The sequence below is a fragment of the Chiloscyllium plagiosum genome, chromosome 21 (genome assembly GCF_004010195.1).
Source record: "Chiloscyllium plagiosum isolate BGI_BamShark_2017 chromosome 21, ASM401019v2, whole genome shotgun sequence".
Classification (NCBI taxonomy): Eukaryota; Metazoa; Chordata; class Chondrichthyes; order Orectolobiformes; family Hemiscylliidae; genus Chiloscyllium; species Chiloscyllium plagiosum.
The window spans coordinates 43,627,692-43,642,928 of record NC_057730.1 but is presented as its reverse complement, the minus strand read 5'-3'; the positions used below and the strand labels follow the sequence as shown (position 1 = coordinate 43,642,928).

The window sequence follows — 15,237 nt, the reverse complement described above, 5'->3', positions numbered from 1 at the left end:
GAGGGTGCAGAGAAGATTTTCCAGGATGTTGCCTGGAATGGAGAGGAAGTCGTATGAGGATAGGTTGAGAGTTCTCGGCCTTTTTTCTTTGGAACGGCGAAGGATGAGAGGTGACTTGATAGAGATTTATAAGATGATCAGAGGAATAGATAGAGTAGACAGTCAGAAACTTTTTCCCCGGGTACAACAGAGTGTTACAAGGGGACATAAATTTAAGGTGAAGGGTGGAAGGTATAGGGGAGATGTCAGGGGTGGGTTCTTTACCCAGAGAGTGGTGGGGGCATGGAATGCGCTGCCCGTGGGAGTGGTAGAGTCGGAATCATTGGCGACCTTTAAGCGGCATTTGGATGGGTACTTAATCTAGGTTAGAAGTTCAGCACAACATCGTGGGCCGAAGGGCCTGTTCTGTGCTGTATTGTTCTATGTTCTATATATCAGAGAGGTGTAAGCCAACTGCTCCAGAAGGTTGCCCCACCCTTGGATTAAGTACAGATAGTTCTGGGATAATGTGCATTTTGGCAGCGCAGTTTGGCTATAACATCGCTGAGAATTGGGCACAACATCGTGGGCCGAAGGGCCTGTTCTGTGCTGTATTGTTCTATGTTCTATATATCAGAGAGGTGTAAGCCAACTGCTCCAGAAGGTTGCCCCACCCTTGGATTAAGTACAGATAGTTCTGGGATAATGTGCATTTTGGCAGCGCAGTTTGGCTATAACATCGCTGAGAATTGGGGAATGGTATTTTTGAGAATGCATACCTCCGTTGGCAATAGTGCAATTCCAGCAGAGATCAATTTGTGCTTCATTATGTGCATGCGCCGATGTCCATAGCATTCTGCACATGCAGTGTCTGCACCGTTCCGCACATATGCGACAGCCATGCTTGTCTTTGTGTCATTCTGCATGTGCGATGTCAGCGCTGGTCTTCGTAACATTCTGCGCACACGATGATGTTAGCTGCCAGCAGAGCAGCTGCGAGAGGTACTATACAGACAGCAACTTTCTTACATTTTTTAAAAATGTAGTGTTAAATTTACTTTCGTTTCATTAATAAATATTATTTCAACCTTCATTCAGACCGTGCTATATTTTGCATTCGACTTTTGAGTGATTTTGAGCGATCATGAATGATATTTTTTGCTGGTCTGCCTCTAGCCTCACTTTTCCCACATGCCCCATTATTCCTATTAAGCAAACGTTCGCTGGAATGCAACTGTGGTGTTATAGGAGAACTGAGTTCAAAAATGTGGTACTGGAAAAACACAGCAGGCCAAGCAGCATCCGAGGAGCAGGAGAATCAACGTTTCGGGCATAAGCCCTTCTTCCTGAAGGGCTTATGCCCGAAACGTCGATTCTCCTGCTCCTCGGATGCTGCCTGGCCTGCTGTGTTTTTCCAGCACCACATTTTTCAACTGTGGTCTCCAGCATCTGCAGTCCTCACTTTCTCCCCATTATAGGAGAACTACCTATCATTCAATCTTGGTTGTGACTTTAGTTCCACCTTCAATACCACAATTCCAACAGAACTAATCTCCAAACTCCAAGACCAAGGACTGTAGATACCCCTCTGCAACTGGATCCTTGACTTCCTGACCCACAGATCACAATAAATAAGGATAGGCAACAACACGTCCTCCACAATAATCCTCAATACCGGTGCCCTGCAAGTCTGTATAACTCAGTCCCTTGATAGAAGCCTTATACATTCACAACTGTGAAGCCAAATTCAGCTCTAACTCCATTTAGAAGCTTGCTCATCTCTTTAGTGGGTCAGATCTCAAGCAAATGACAAGACAGTAGTGGAAAGAGATAAGACACCTTTAATGGCCTAGTGTAAAGGCAAAAATTTCTCCCTCAATGTCAGCAAAATGAAGCAGCTGGTCACTGACTTCAGGAAGCAGGGTGGAGGACAGGCCCATGTCTGTAGCAATAATGCTGATGTGAAGGTGGTTGAGAGCTTCAAGTTCCTAACAGTAAATATCACCAACAGTCTACCTTGGTGCATCCTCACCAACGCCACAGTCAAGAAATGCCAATGCCTCTCCTTCTTCAGAAGACTAAGGAAATTCTTACGTCCACAATAACTCATCAATTTTTAAAGATGCACCATGAGAAGCATCCTATCTGGATGCATCACAGCTTGGTATGACAACTACTCTGCCCAAGACCATAAGAACTTACACGTAGATGTCAATGCAGCCCAGTCCATCATGAAAAACATCCTTCCTTCCATTAAATCCATCTACATTTCCCACTGCCTCAAAGCAGCCAAAAGAATTAAAAGAGCCCCCATCTCAGTTTTAGTCTCTTCAATTAACAGAAGATACAAGTTTGAAAACACCTGCCTACAGATTTAAGAACAACTTCTTCCCCACTGTTGTCAGACTTTTGAACGGATCTCTCATAATAGAGTTGATCTTTTTCTGTACCTTCTCTGTAGCCACAAAACTATATTCTGCATTCTGTTCTGTTATCCTGAAGTATTTATGGAAGATGGGATTTGTCTGAATGGCACGAAAAACAATATTTTTCACTGGATCTCAGTACATGTGGCAATAATAAATTAAATCAAAATCAACACTGGAAGGAGTGATTGAAGTGAGCCAGGTATAGGAATCCAAGGGACAGCTCTTAAGGAGTATCCACCCTGGTACTATCCAACAGTTTCAAGGTTTTTTGCAAGCTGTGTGGTTGAGAGCTTGGACTGTTGCGAGAAAGAGCAAACTGCCCATGACACCATTGTACAGAGAGCCATTCAAGTTAGAGGAAGAAATGGGAACATAGTTGGAGGAGGAGTCAGTATAATTAGGGAATAGATACTGTTCTCTGCAAGCATAACTCGTGAATCCTGTGTCACCTGTCCAGTATCACTGTTAAGAATGTCACTGCATAATTGGAATGGAACCTGGAGTGGGAGAATAGAAATTCAAAGCAATGGCCTATTGGTATCATCACTGGACTATTAATCCAGAAATTTAGTTGGTATTCTGGGGAACTGGGTTCGAATTCCATTGTGGGAGATGGTGGAATTTGAATTCAATATACACGCTAGAACAACTGCAACTGATGCAAATGCATTCAGGTTTTAGTAAAACAAAGAAATGACGCAGCTTCATTGGTAAGATTAAGATTTTAAACAACATTTCAAAACTGACCACAGAAACTGAGTACCTAAGCAAGTATGCAATCAGATCTTTAGCAAACTGTACAACTTAATGCCAATTGTACTAGACTTTAATGTGTCCATGAACATGAAATAACCAAAAGACGGACAGCAACGCCTCAAAAATTGTTACTCAAATCATTAAAAGACAGACAAAATGAATCCCACGTCAATCCCATTCTCTCCTCCTGTTAACTGGACAAAATTGTTTTGGTTCCATCCTTCCAGGAATTCTGGAAGAGATATCCCATTACAAAAAACCTACAATGGAAGCTTACTTCATTAGTGCACTTGGCCTCAATACCTTGTATTTTTAATTATTTATGGGAGGATTTCCACAAGTGACAAAACATTTCTTGATGAATACAGCAAGAGGCATATTCATGGATTTCCAGTGCATACCCATCATAAATATTTTAAGTTTAAGCATCAAGCCAGAAAGAAAAAGTCTCAAAATGTGATTAAGAGATGGACTTAGGTGGGTAACTCAGGTTCTCTTTTTGGGGAGGGTTTCCATACTCAATGCGCTTACACAATAACTCAAATGCAGAACCACCGCTGAATCCCTACAGCCTTAAGGGTTACCAGTGATCAGACGTTGACTGGACGAGACATATAAATACAATGGCTATAGAGCAGATTAGAGGCTTGAAATCTTACACGGAGTAACTTACCTTTTGACTCTCTAAAAGGCACACGTCAGCAATGTGATGCAATACTCCACACTTAGAGTCAGAGTTATAGAGATGTACAGCATGAAAACAGACCCTTCGGTCCAACTCGTCCATGCCGACCAGATATCCCAACATAAATCTAGTCCCACCTGCCAGCACCTGGCCCATGTCCCTCCAAACCCTTCCTATTCATATATCCTTCCAGATGCCTTTTAAATGTTGCAATTGTACCAGCCTCCACCACATCTTCTGGAAGCTCATTCCATAAACATACTACCCTCTGTGTGAAAACGTTGCCTCTTAGTTCTCTTTTATATCTTTCCCCCTCACCCTAAACCTATGCCCTCGAGTTCTGGATTCCCCCACCCCAGGGAAAAGACTTTGTCTGTTTACCCTATCTATGCCCCTCATGATTTTATAAACCTCTATAAGGTCACCCCCTCATCCTCCGACGCTCCAGGGAAGACAGCCCCAGCCTATTCAACCTCTCCCAATAGCTCAAATCGTCCAACCCTGGCAACATCCTTGTAAATCTTTCTGAATCTTTACAAGTTTTGCAACATCTTTCCGATAGGAAATATACAAGCAATATTCCAAAAGTGGCCTAATCAATGTCCTGTACAACCGCAACATGACTTCCCAACTCCTGTACTCAATACTCTGACCAATAAAGGAAAGCATACAAAACGCCTTCTTCACTATCCTATCTACCTGTGACTCCACTTTCAAGGTGCTATGAAACTGTACTCCAAGATATCTCTGCTCAGGAACACTCCCTAGGACCTTACCATTAAGTGTATAAGTCCTACTAAGATTTGCTTTCCCAAATGCAGCACCTCACCTTTATATAAATTAAACTCCATCTACCACTCCTCAGCCCACTGGCCCATCTGATCAAGATACCGTTGTAATCTGAGGTAACCTTCTTCGCTGTCCACTACACCTCCAATTTTGGTGTCATCTGCAAACTTATAACTATACCTCTTATGTTCCCATCCAAAGCATTTATGTAAATGATGAAAAGTAGTTGATCCGGCACCGATCCTTATGGCATTCCACTGGTCACAGGTCTCCAGTCTGAAAACCAACCCTCCATCACCACCACCTTGTCTTCTACCTTTGAGTCAGTTCTGTATCCAATTGGCAAGTTCTCCTTATATTCCATGAGATCTAACCCTTGCTAACCAGTCTCCCATGGGTTACCTTGTTAAATGCTTTACTGAAGTCCATATAGATCACATCTACCACTCTGTGCTCATCAATATTCTTTGTTGCTTCTTCAAAAAAAAACTCGGTCAAGTTTGTGAGACATGATTTCCCACTCATAAAACCATGTTGTCTATCCCTAATTAGTCCTTGCCTTTCCAAATACATGTACATCCTGTCCCTCAGGATTCCCTCCAACAACTTGCCCACGACCGACGTCAGGCTCACTGGGCTATAGTTCCCTGGTTTGTCCTTACCACCTTTCTTAAACAGTGGCACCACGTTAGCCAACCTCCAATCTGCCGGCACCTCACCTGTGACTATTGATGATACAAATATCTCAGTAAGTGGCCCAGCAATCATTTCCCTAGCTTCCCAGAGTACACCTGATCAGGTCCTGGGGATTTATCCACTTTTATGCATTTCAATACATCCAGCACTTCCTCCTCTGTAATATGGACATTTTTCAAGATGTCACCATCTATTTCCCTACATTCTATATCTTCCATGTCCTTTTCCACAGTAAATACTGATGCAAAATACTCGTTTAGTATCTGCCCCATCTCCTGCAGCTCCACACAAAGGTCTCCTTGCTGACCTTTGAGGAGCCCTATTCTCTCCCTCGTTACCCTTTTGTCCTCCTTAATGTACTTAATTATTTGAAGGCAATTCTAACAACACAAGAAGCTTGATACCATTGAGGACAATGAAGCTCACGTAACTAGGAGGTTTGAATTCACAAACATTCACCCTCGCCATTGACACTCTTTAGCAGCAGTGTGCATCATCCACAAAATGCATTGCAGAAATTCACCAATGCTCCTCAGACAACATCTTCCAACTCACACACTACCACTACGGAGGACAAGGGCAGAAAAACATGAGAACACCACCATCTGAAAATTTCCCTCCTTATATTCCATGAGATCTAACCTTGCTAACCAGTCTCCCATGGGGAACCTTATTAAATGCCTTACTGAAGTCCATATAGATCACATCTACCACTCTGTGCTCATCAATACTCTTTGTTGCTTCTTCACACCATCTGATTTGGAAAGATCCCAGTGTCACTGGGTCAAAATTCTGGAGCTCACTCAGATTTGTCAGTCTACCTACAAAAAAAATGGACTGCAGTGATTCAAGGCTACAGTTCCCCATTGCCTTCTGATGGGCAATAAATGTTGATCCAGTCAGCAAAACCACATCTCAAATGAATGAACCCTAGAAGTGCTTTCAATACTCACAAACAATAATGCAGAATATAAATACAAGAAATTATATTAATTAGCTGGAAAATGCAGGCTTAAATCCTACACTAACTGGCGTGACAGTTCAATACTAAGACAGAACTGCGCTGTCAGAGACATCAGCATGTTTTCATATTGCTTCCATTCCACCATCACACTTTACCAGAAGTGAAATACAGCTTCATTAAATCTGCCCATGTGGTTTAATATCCCATCCAAAAAACAAAGGTTCTCAGATCTCATGGCACTATATGAAGAATAGAGAATAAACAGTCCCTTGGCACTGACCAATATTTCTCCATCAGCCAATATTGCCAAAAATTGATTGAACTGTCATTTTATATAACTATGTCAGGTTCTGAAAATGGTAAACTGGCTTTCACAAAGGCATAAAAGACTACATCTCCAAAGTAATTCAAAAAGTAAATTATAATAGTTGCTGGAAATTTCAAATAGAAAAATGTCAGTAGTACCAAATAAAGTCTGAAGTAAAATGAGCTATTCAGGTTAACTATCTTGTATCACAAAGGCTCTGCTGCCTGACCTGATGTAGTTCCAGCATTTTCAGTTTTTCTGGGATAAACTTTTCAACTTCCTGAGTATGTAAATACAAGCACTTTCTTTAATCTGAGCTTTGAAATGAAACCTTTTAAAATGTCAATGCTGCCTGATTATATCAATCATATTGACATACAATGGCCAATCTTTTTTAATATTGGCAAAGGTTCAAGTGGGGGTGGGTGGAGGGGGGGGGGGAGAACACTGCCATTCATTCATAGAAAACTAATTGTATCTGCACTATACAAGTGGCATCTAAGTATTTTACAATATTGGGAACCTGATGGCTGTTATTTGCTGCTGATATTGTACATCTCCTCTCAGTTACTATGCTGGAACAATGATTGAATATACCAAATCAACGTAGTTGAAAAGGTTGCCAACATTTCCATGACTAATGAACTACAATAGTGGGTCAACTATGCTAGCCTATTCACTGTCCTTATCAGAATAAAAACTGGAAGCATTTTTCGATAATGAGATTCAAACTGAACAGTAAAACCCTACAGAGTAAGGATCTTTTTAGTGCTAAGGTCAATAAGCCAGACTGCACTCAACATAATTCTGTAAAAACACCTACACAGCAGCAGAATTTCTGAAATATTTCAACCAAAAACAAGCTGAGTTTATTATTCAAATTATCAAGTTCAGTTAACTCATAACTTGTTAAATCAAAGAAATGGGAATTGGTATAATTTTGACTATCTCCTCACTCTAGTGTTCAGTGAACTTAAGGTTTTTAAAACAAACTATTACCCTAAGACCTGACATTTACTACTTTTTAACGTGCTGCAAATAGAAATATAATGCCACAGGACCAACCACCAACGATACTTCATAACAAACATTGACAACTAGAGTTTGTATCTGGCCCTATTGTGACAAACTTCTATTAATCAAACACCTTCAACCAAATTAAATTGATTTCACATAAAGACTTTGAGTAAGGTTATTTACCCTTAAAGTTACAACGTCTTGACTACTTGCTTCACTACCTTTCACATATATAGTAGAGTTAACAGAAATTAAATTTTAAATTCAAGATATTTATCCAGCTGTGTTTCCACCATGGAACCATTTCCTTGGCCAGCAATCAATACTTTGCACGCAGTTTACATTTTCCTTAAGTGGTGACTATCATCTCAAATGTTCAATTACCAATCTTAACTTTAAGTAAAATAGAAATAGAAACTATTGGAAACATTCAACAGATCAAGCAACATCTCTGGAATAGCTAATGCCTCATGTAATGGTTTTCAGTAGAACCAGAACTCTTTTTTTCAAGCAAACATGCAAGTAGCCAAGCTAAATATCAGGAAGCAAAAACAGCTTGCTCCTTTTATCATTTTCCCGCATTCTTGTATACCACACTTAATATTTGCTGTTGAGAGTTAATGTTTCAAGTGCAACATGACTTTTTCAAAACTGTTCAGTTTCTCTCTCCTCAGATAATGGCAGATCTGCTGAGTTTCTCCTGCACTCTGTTTGGATGTCTAGTGAGTCAAAATGGATTTTGCATGAGTCTTGCCCGAATGCTTACAGTCCTGCTCTAAGAAGAGCATCAGCATTTGTTCAAATATCTTTCCATTGAATGTGACAATGTAGCAGAGGAAATGCCAATGCAATTTCTCTGGCACTCTTAAGGTGTAATTAATTCAAGTGTGGTGAAGACAACTGCTCTGTACGTATTTTTAATCAGCCTGCTCAGACACTTTGTGACATATCTACAGAGTAGGACTTGAACACAGACCTTCTGGCCCAGGAATTGTGTCAGAGGATCTCAGCAACTGCTCTGGACCTTAATTGACTTGCTAAGGCTTTTGCTGTCAAACAGTTGCTGCTATAGTTTGTAGAAGGGTGACGTGGTCCAGCTGACCTGATGGATCACCTCAGGTTTTTTTTTGGTGGGGAGAGGGTGCTGCTTTGAGAGAGTTGCCTGCCAGAATTTGCGAAAGTGCCTATTTCTGATATCAACATCTCAATCATAACCTTGTACATTTAGATTCTTTGAAGCAGTATTCCATCTTCCCTCTTCATTCCAACTCCAACAAACATCCACAGTTGTTTAAAAACTCAGACGTTTGTCAATACTTTAACTTCAGCAAGAACAGATCATCCTATCGTTCATAAATTGTACACAGCCCAGCCCTATCTGCCACATTTACCCTCATAACAGTGGAAAGCACACCAAAAAAAAGCAATTTTATTGATCCTAAAACATTTTGGCAAAGGCTAAGGTCGTGAAAGATGTTATGTAAATTCAAAGTCTATCTTTATTCATTTCATATCTGTGCAAAGTTTCTGATCAATGATGACAGTACTAAGATGTGAGGGGGGTTAAGTTTGTCTATACTATGCATAACAGAACTATTTTACCCTCCAGTTTACAATTATCATGATCCCCAGAGTAAAAGAATATGATCTACCAAGACACCAATGCATAAGTCAGATTTGTAAAGTGTCACAATTCCTTGGGGTTTACGATGCGCTTTGGAGTTAAAGAAAGGAAAAGAAAAACAAGTTACTACAAAACTCCTTCCTGTAAGCATTTCAAAAGTGACATCCGACAGATTTACCAGAACAGATTGCTCACGTTCTCAACTGGGTATTGGTGCATGACAGGACAGATATATAGTATAGACTTGAAAATAAAACTAAAGAGATTGCAGTACAACATCTGCGCATATAACAGGTGGCCTGATTGTACACCTGACTGAACACACAAAAGTATATTAGGAGACTATGATTTAGCTTGAGGACAAGTACATCAAGTCCTCAATGTTGAACTTTTAAATCAAACCACAAAAGAAATGACGCAAGTATTTTAATAATCAGCCAGACTACAACTTGACCATTTGCAGTTTTGGGCATTCAATAGCAGTTTGCAACATCTGGGAACAACCCACACAGCCACAGACAGCAACTACTTTTGAAAGGTTAATTCAAATTCTTTACTCCAATAATCATGTTATTTTCAATTAATGCTGAAAATGTGTTGCTGGAAAAGCGCAGCAGGTCAGGCAGCATCCAGAGAACAGGAGAATCGACGGTTCGGGCATAAGCCCTTCTTCAGGACTTCAGGCTTATGCCCGAAACGTCGATTCTCCTGTTCCCTGGATGCTGCCTGACCTGCTGCGCTTTTCCAGCAACACATTTTCAGCTCTGATCTCCAGCATCTGCAGTCCTCACTTTCTCCCTATTTTCAATTAATCACCAGTTCAGCCCTTTACTCTGCCCACAATCACTGTCAAATCAGATTTGTAAACTCAGCATAATGCTTCAAACAAGGGGACTGTAGGATATTTTAAGCTTTGTGTACAATACTTTCATTTTCCCTTATCACTGAGGAATCTTCTGAAAACTTACTTCAAAATCACTTCTTACAATATAGCTATAAGTTAACCTTCCCCACACATACAAAATGTTGCATTAAAAGGAGACTGATCAATGACAGTAAACCTAAACAAAATCTGTGAAGGATAAATTTCTATTGTTTTTCTTTCGATTACAGCTTGCTACCACTGACATTTTATCAATTGACAATACACTTTTCCCCACCTCAAAGTCCCAAGTCGCTGCCAACTGGAAGCTGGAAAAAAACCGGCTGGGCATTCTTTTCTCCATTCTTTGAGATAATTATTCCATACCTATCATTAAGAGATAAGCAACAGCACATGGGAAGAACTCACCTTACAGGTTTCTCGCTCTGAAGGAGAGACACAAACAGCTGGATGGAGAATGGCAATTGTAACTTGATTATATGGAGTAAAAAAAAGTCTTCATTTACATCACTATGGCACAGCACATTATGAAACATATTTCTGTCTCAAGTAATGAAATAAGAGTGCTGGAGACTGATTACATTCCTCATCCAGGGTTAATGTCAAGCAATATTCAGTCATCATGGTATAGATGTAAAACCCTCTTCCTCTCTGTTCAACAGTAGCCCAATGCAAGGTGATGTATCGCTACTATATTAGCACGAAGTTGTATGTTTCCATATTGGATAGGTACTCTATCATGTTGTCTAAATAAGAAATTCCATCCAAATTAGTGAAATTACATGAATCATTTTGTGATGTGAATATCCACTTAAGGAGAAGCTGACTGAAGGCCTACCAGAATGCATTTTGTTCACATTAAGGGTTGATTTTCAGACTGGAGGCCTGTGACCAGTGGAGTGCCACAAGGATCAGTGCTGGGTCCACTGTCTTTTGTCATTTATATAAATTATTTAGGTATGAACATAGGAGGTATAGTTAGTAAGTTTGCAGATGACACCAAAGTTGGAGGTGTAGTGGACAGTAAAGAATCTTACCTCTGATTACAATGGGATCTTGATCAGATGGGCCAATGTGCTGAGGATTGGCAGACAGAATTTAATTTAGACAAACGTGAGGTGCTACATTTTGTAAAGGCAAATCAGGGCAGGAATTATAGACGTAATGGTATGGTCCTGGGGAGTGTTGCTGAACAAAGTGACCTTGTTCATTGTTCCTTGAAAGTAGAGTCACAGGTACATAGGATAGTGAAGGAGGCGTTTGGTATGCTTTCCCTCATCAGTCAGAGCACTGACTACGGGAGTTGGGAGGTCATGCTGCAGATGTACAGGACATTGGTTAGGCCACTTTTGGGATATTGTATCCAATTCCGGTTTCCCTCCTAAAGGGATGTTGTTGTGAAACATGAAAGGATTCACAGAAGATCTATAAGGATGTTGCCAGGGTTAGAGGGTTTCAGCTATAGGGAGAGGCTGACTAGGCTGGGGCTGTTTCACTGGAGCATCAGAGACTGAGGGGTGACCTTAGAGGTTTATAAAATCATGAGGAGCATGGATAGGATAAATTGCCAAGTTTTGTTTTCCCTGGGATGGGAGTATCCAGAAGTCTAGGGCATAGGTTTAGGGTGAGGGGGCAATATTTAAAAGGGTCCTATGAGGCAACTTGTTCCACACAAAGTGTGGCACATGTATGGAATGAGCTGCCAGAGAAAGTGGTGGAGCTGGTACAATTACGACATTTAAAAGGCATTTGGATGGGTATATGAAAAGGAAGGGTTTTGAGGGATATGGGCCAAGTGCTGGCAAACTGGACTTGATGAGGTTAGGATATCTGGTCGACATGGATGAGTTGGACCGAAAGGTCCCTTTCCGGAGTGTACATCTACGACTCTATGATAGGAACTTTTAATTAATCAGTTTGAACTGAATTCAAAGTCAGGTGTCTGATGTAACTAAACTAGCCTGTTTTTTTTAAAGAAAAGATACTTTTTCCCTTCAACATTTGTAAGTTTACAAAGTAGCACAAACACTCGAGTCCAAACAAAACAGAATCACCATTGGCCACCAATGATATGCTGTAAAGCTAGAGCAGCATCATTAACATCTGAAATAGAGTAATGACAATTTAGCAGCTTAGTTCAACACAAAGAGCAGGAGCAGTCACAGAACCTCAAAATCACCACAATACGAGTACCAGAGATGTTTACAACCACTCAGCACAAAATGGACAATGTCAACATAGCTGGAGACTCCTAACCAATTATAATAGAAATAATACAGCAGATAAAAATAATTTGCCAAGAAAATCAGAAAACTTTGCTCAAGTTCAGAACTTTCCTAAACTCGAGACTCGGTAACCACTTGCAAAGGGGAAATCTAAAAGATTCAGGGGAACAAATTACAGTGAAAAAAGGATTGGCTTTAGAAGGCTTTTAAAACACAGATGTTCAAAGGCAGGTGTTTTCAGAGAAGAAAGTGCAGGGGCCATCTAAAAGTGAGAAGAGAAACACAGACAAAGTGAAAAGATTGGAAAACATTCACCTAGGTTTATTGCTAGGTTGAGTAAGGTTATGAAAGAATATGAAGGGAAGGACTACCACCTTCAAATCATTTTTCGGTCCATGAAAACATTGCGAGAACAAGGCTAAGTGCAATTACAATTGCAAGCCACAACAAACTAAACGAGTTGTGGTTTGGAGAAAGTGTGGTGATTAGATGATCTTATTTGTACTATTCTTAACTCGATTACAGACAAAAAAAAACTGCAGATACTACAATCCAAGGTAGACAAGCAGGAGGCTGGAAGAACACAGCAAGTCAGGCAGCATCAGGTGGTGGAGATGTCAACGTTTCTTCTCCAGCTCCTGACGTTGCCTGGCTTACTGTATTCTTCCAGCTTCCTGCTTGTCGACCTATTCCAAACTATGCAGACTATACAATTGAGCTCTGAAATTCCACCCTATCATTAATCATCTGAAAATACTTGCAGCTGTAAAAGGACTATGAAGTAGAAGCACTCTTGAAATAAAATGCTCCCTGATCAACACAACTCTCAAGAGAATCAGAGCAAAAACATGTCCCACCTTCAAAGAAATGCAGGTAAATTCAACCTCATCCTAATGTCCGAATGATCCCCAGGATTAGTAGTCGAGCGTTGGAACACATTAATTTCATTGGTTACCAATGGATCTGGCTCTACAGAGTCAGCACAATGAATCTGAACCCACACATACTATTAGTAAGAGTCCTGATAATATTATTTAATAATCCATTACATGTGAAGGGCTGAAGCATCGTATTCAATGAGAGAAAGAGAGAGAAGGTATGAAAATACAAAAGTTGCTACTTGGTAATCCTGCAGAAATTAGTCCACACTGAAAATGTACCTCCCTCCAGCTGCCCTTCCAGCCACTGGATTGAATCTATACATGAAATGTATTCACAAACTACCATATGAACAGACCCTAACGTACCTTTGTATAAATAAAAAAAAACTTGTTGCTAATACATTACCCAAACCATGCTATACTAGATATACAAGACAGCATTAGGATAAATGCAAAGTCGATTTTCAGACAGTCGTCTTTCTTAACAAAAAGCAGGAAATGTCCCTTTAAACTGGATGCTGCAGCTTAGGATCTGGCAATCACATACAAAGCTGACACTTCCTTCTGTTGCATCTCACTTTAAAAATAAACCGCATGGCAGTGATTGGGGGGGGGGGGGGAGAGAGCAGAGTGTTTTTCAATGTCTGGCTTTTAGCACATTTTAAATCCCACTCTGATGATGCTCTGAGCAGCCTTTCGCGAGGCCAAATCATTTTTTTTTAAAAAATGTCAACAAGGAGGAGGGGCAGCAGGAGGGGATGGGTAGAATGGCAGGGGCTGAGTGCCAGTCTTGGTGGTGCTTGCCTAGGCCGCAGATCCCCGGGCTTGCTTAGCCCAGCCCTAGTTTCCCCCGTCCCCCGGGCACGGGCCCTCCTTACGTGGTGTCCTGGTTGAAGTTGGCGAACAGGAGCTGGCTGCTGCCGCCCTCCCCGCTCTGACTGGCCAGGTTCATCGGTCCCGGTGTTTCCCTCCCCCCTTGTATGGGGGGGGGGGGGGGGTGTAAGGAAGGCCCGCGCCGGCTCCGCCGCTGAGTATCGACTGGGCTCGGCGCGACACTTGTTTTCTTTCTCCTTTAGAGAAGGTCCTGGGGCAGCAGCTCGAGCTCCGCACTTCTCATGGTGTTTGTGCAACGGTAGCCGCACTGCGCCTGCGCCAGCTCTTCCTCTCCTCCACACCCCCAACATGGCGGCCTCTCATTAAAGCCACAGGCACCCCTCAGATCACCATCACCACCACCTCCTGATCTTCATCCCATCAGTTACCTTCCATGTAGTCCTGTGTAAGTCAGAAATTGTTAGGTTGGCGAGGAAGGCCAAATTTTCAATGTTCATTGTTAAGAGACAATGGCCTAGTGGCATTATAGAGTCATGGAGATGTCCAGCATAGAAACACCTTTCACTCTAACTTGTCCAGACCAACCAGATATCCCAAAAAAATCTAGTCCCATTTGCCAGCATTTGGCATATATCCCTCTAAACCCTTCCTATTCATGTACCCATCCAGGTGCCTTTTAAAAATTGTAATTGTATCAGCCTCCACCACTTCCTCTGGCAGCACACACCACCCTCTGAATGCAAAAGTTGCAATCTTTTAAATCTTTCCCCTCTCAGCTTAAATCTATCGTCTCTAGTTTTGGAAATAAGGAAAAAACATGGAATTATGAGGCTAATGATGACCATGAATCCATTGCCAATTGGTGGGAAAACCCATCTGATTCACTAAATTCCCTTTAGGAAGGAAACTGCCATATTTGCCTAGTACCCACAGCAATGTGATTGACTCTTAACAGCCCTCTGGGCAATTAGGGATGGCAATGAATGCTGCCTCAATAGCAACATTCACAAAACAAATAAATATTCATGTTTGAAGGCTCTACAGAAATGCTTAAGAACATAAGACATAGAAAAGGAAGTAAGGCCATTCGACCCATCAAGTCCATCTTGCTATTTAATCATGGCTGATGGGCATTTCAACTCCACTTACCCACACTCTCCTCGTAGCC

At 41.3% G+C, this 15,237-nt stretch overlaps 1 protein-coding gene across 1 annotated transcript in view; it reads right to left on the bottom strand.

The window, feature by feature from the left end:
* The window catches only part of wipi2 (WD repeat domain, phosphoinositide interacting 2), a 72,280-nt gene extending 57,891 nt beyond the window's left edge, over positions 1–14,389 (bottom strand). The window contains exon 1 of the mRNA XM_043711917.1: positions 14,114–14,389. Coding sequence (XP_043567852.1) covers positions 14,114–14,187 — 74 coding nt within the window. The 5' untranslated portion in view covers positions 14,188–14,389. The remainder of the gene's footprint in view (positions 1–14,113) is intronic.
* Positions 14,390–15,237: the final 848 nt, after the last annotated feature.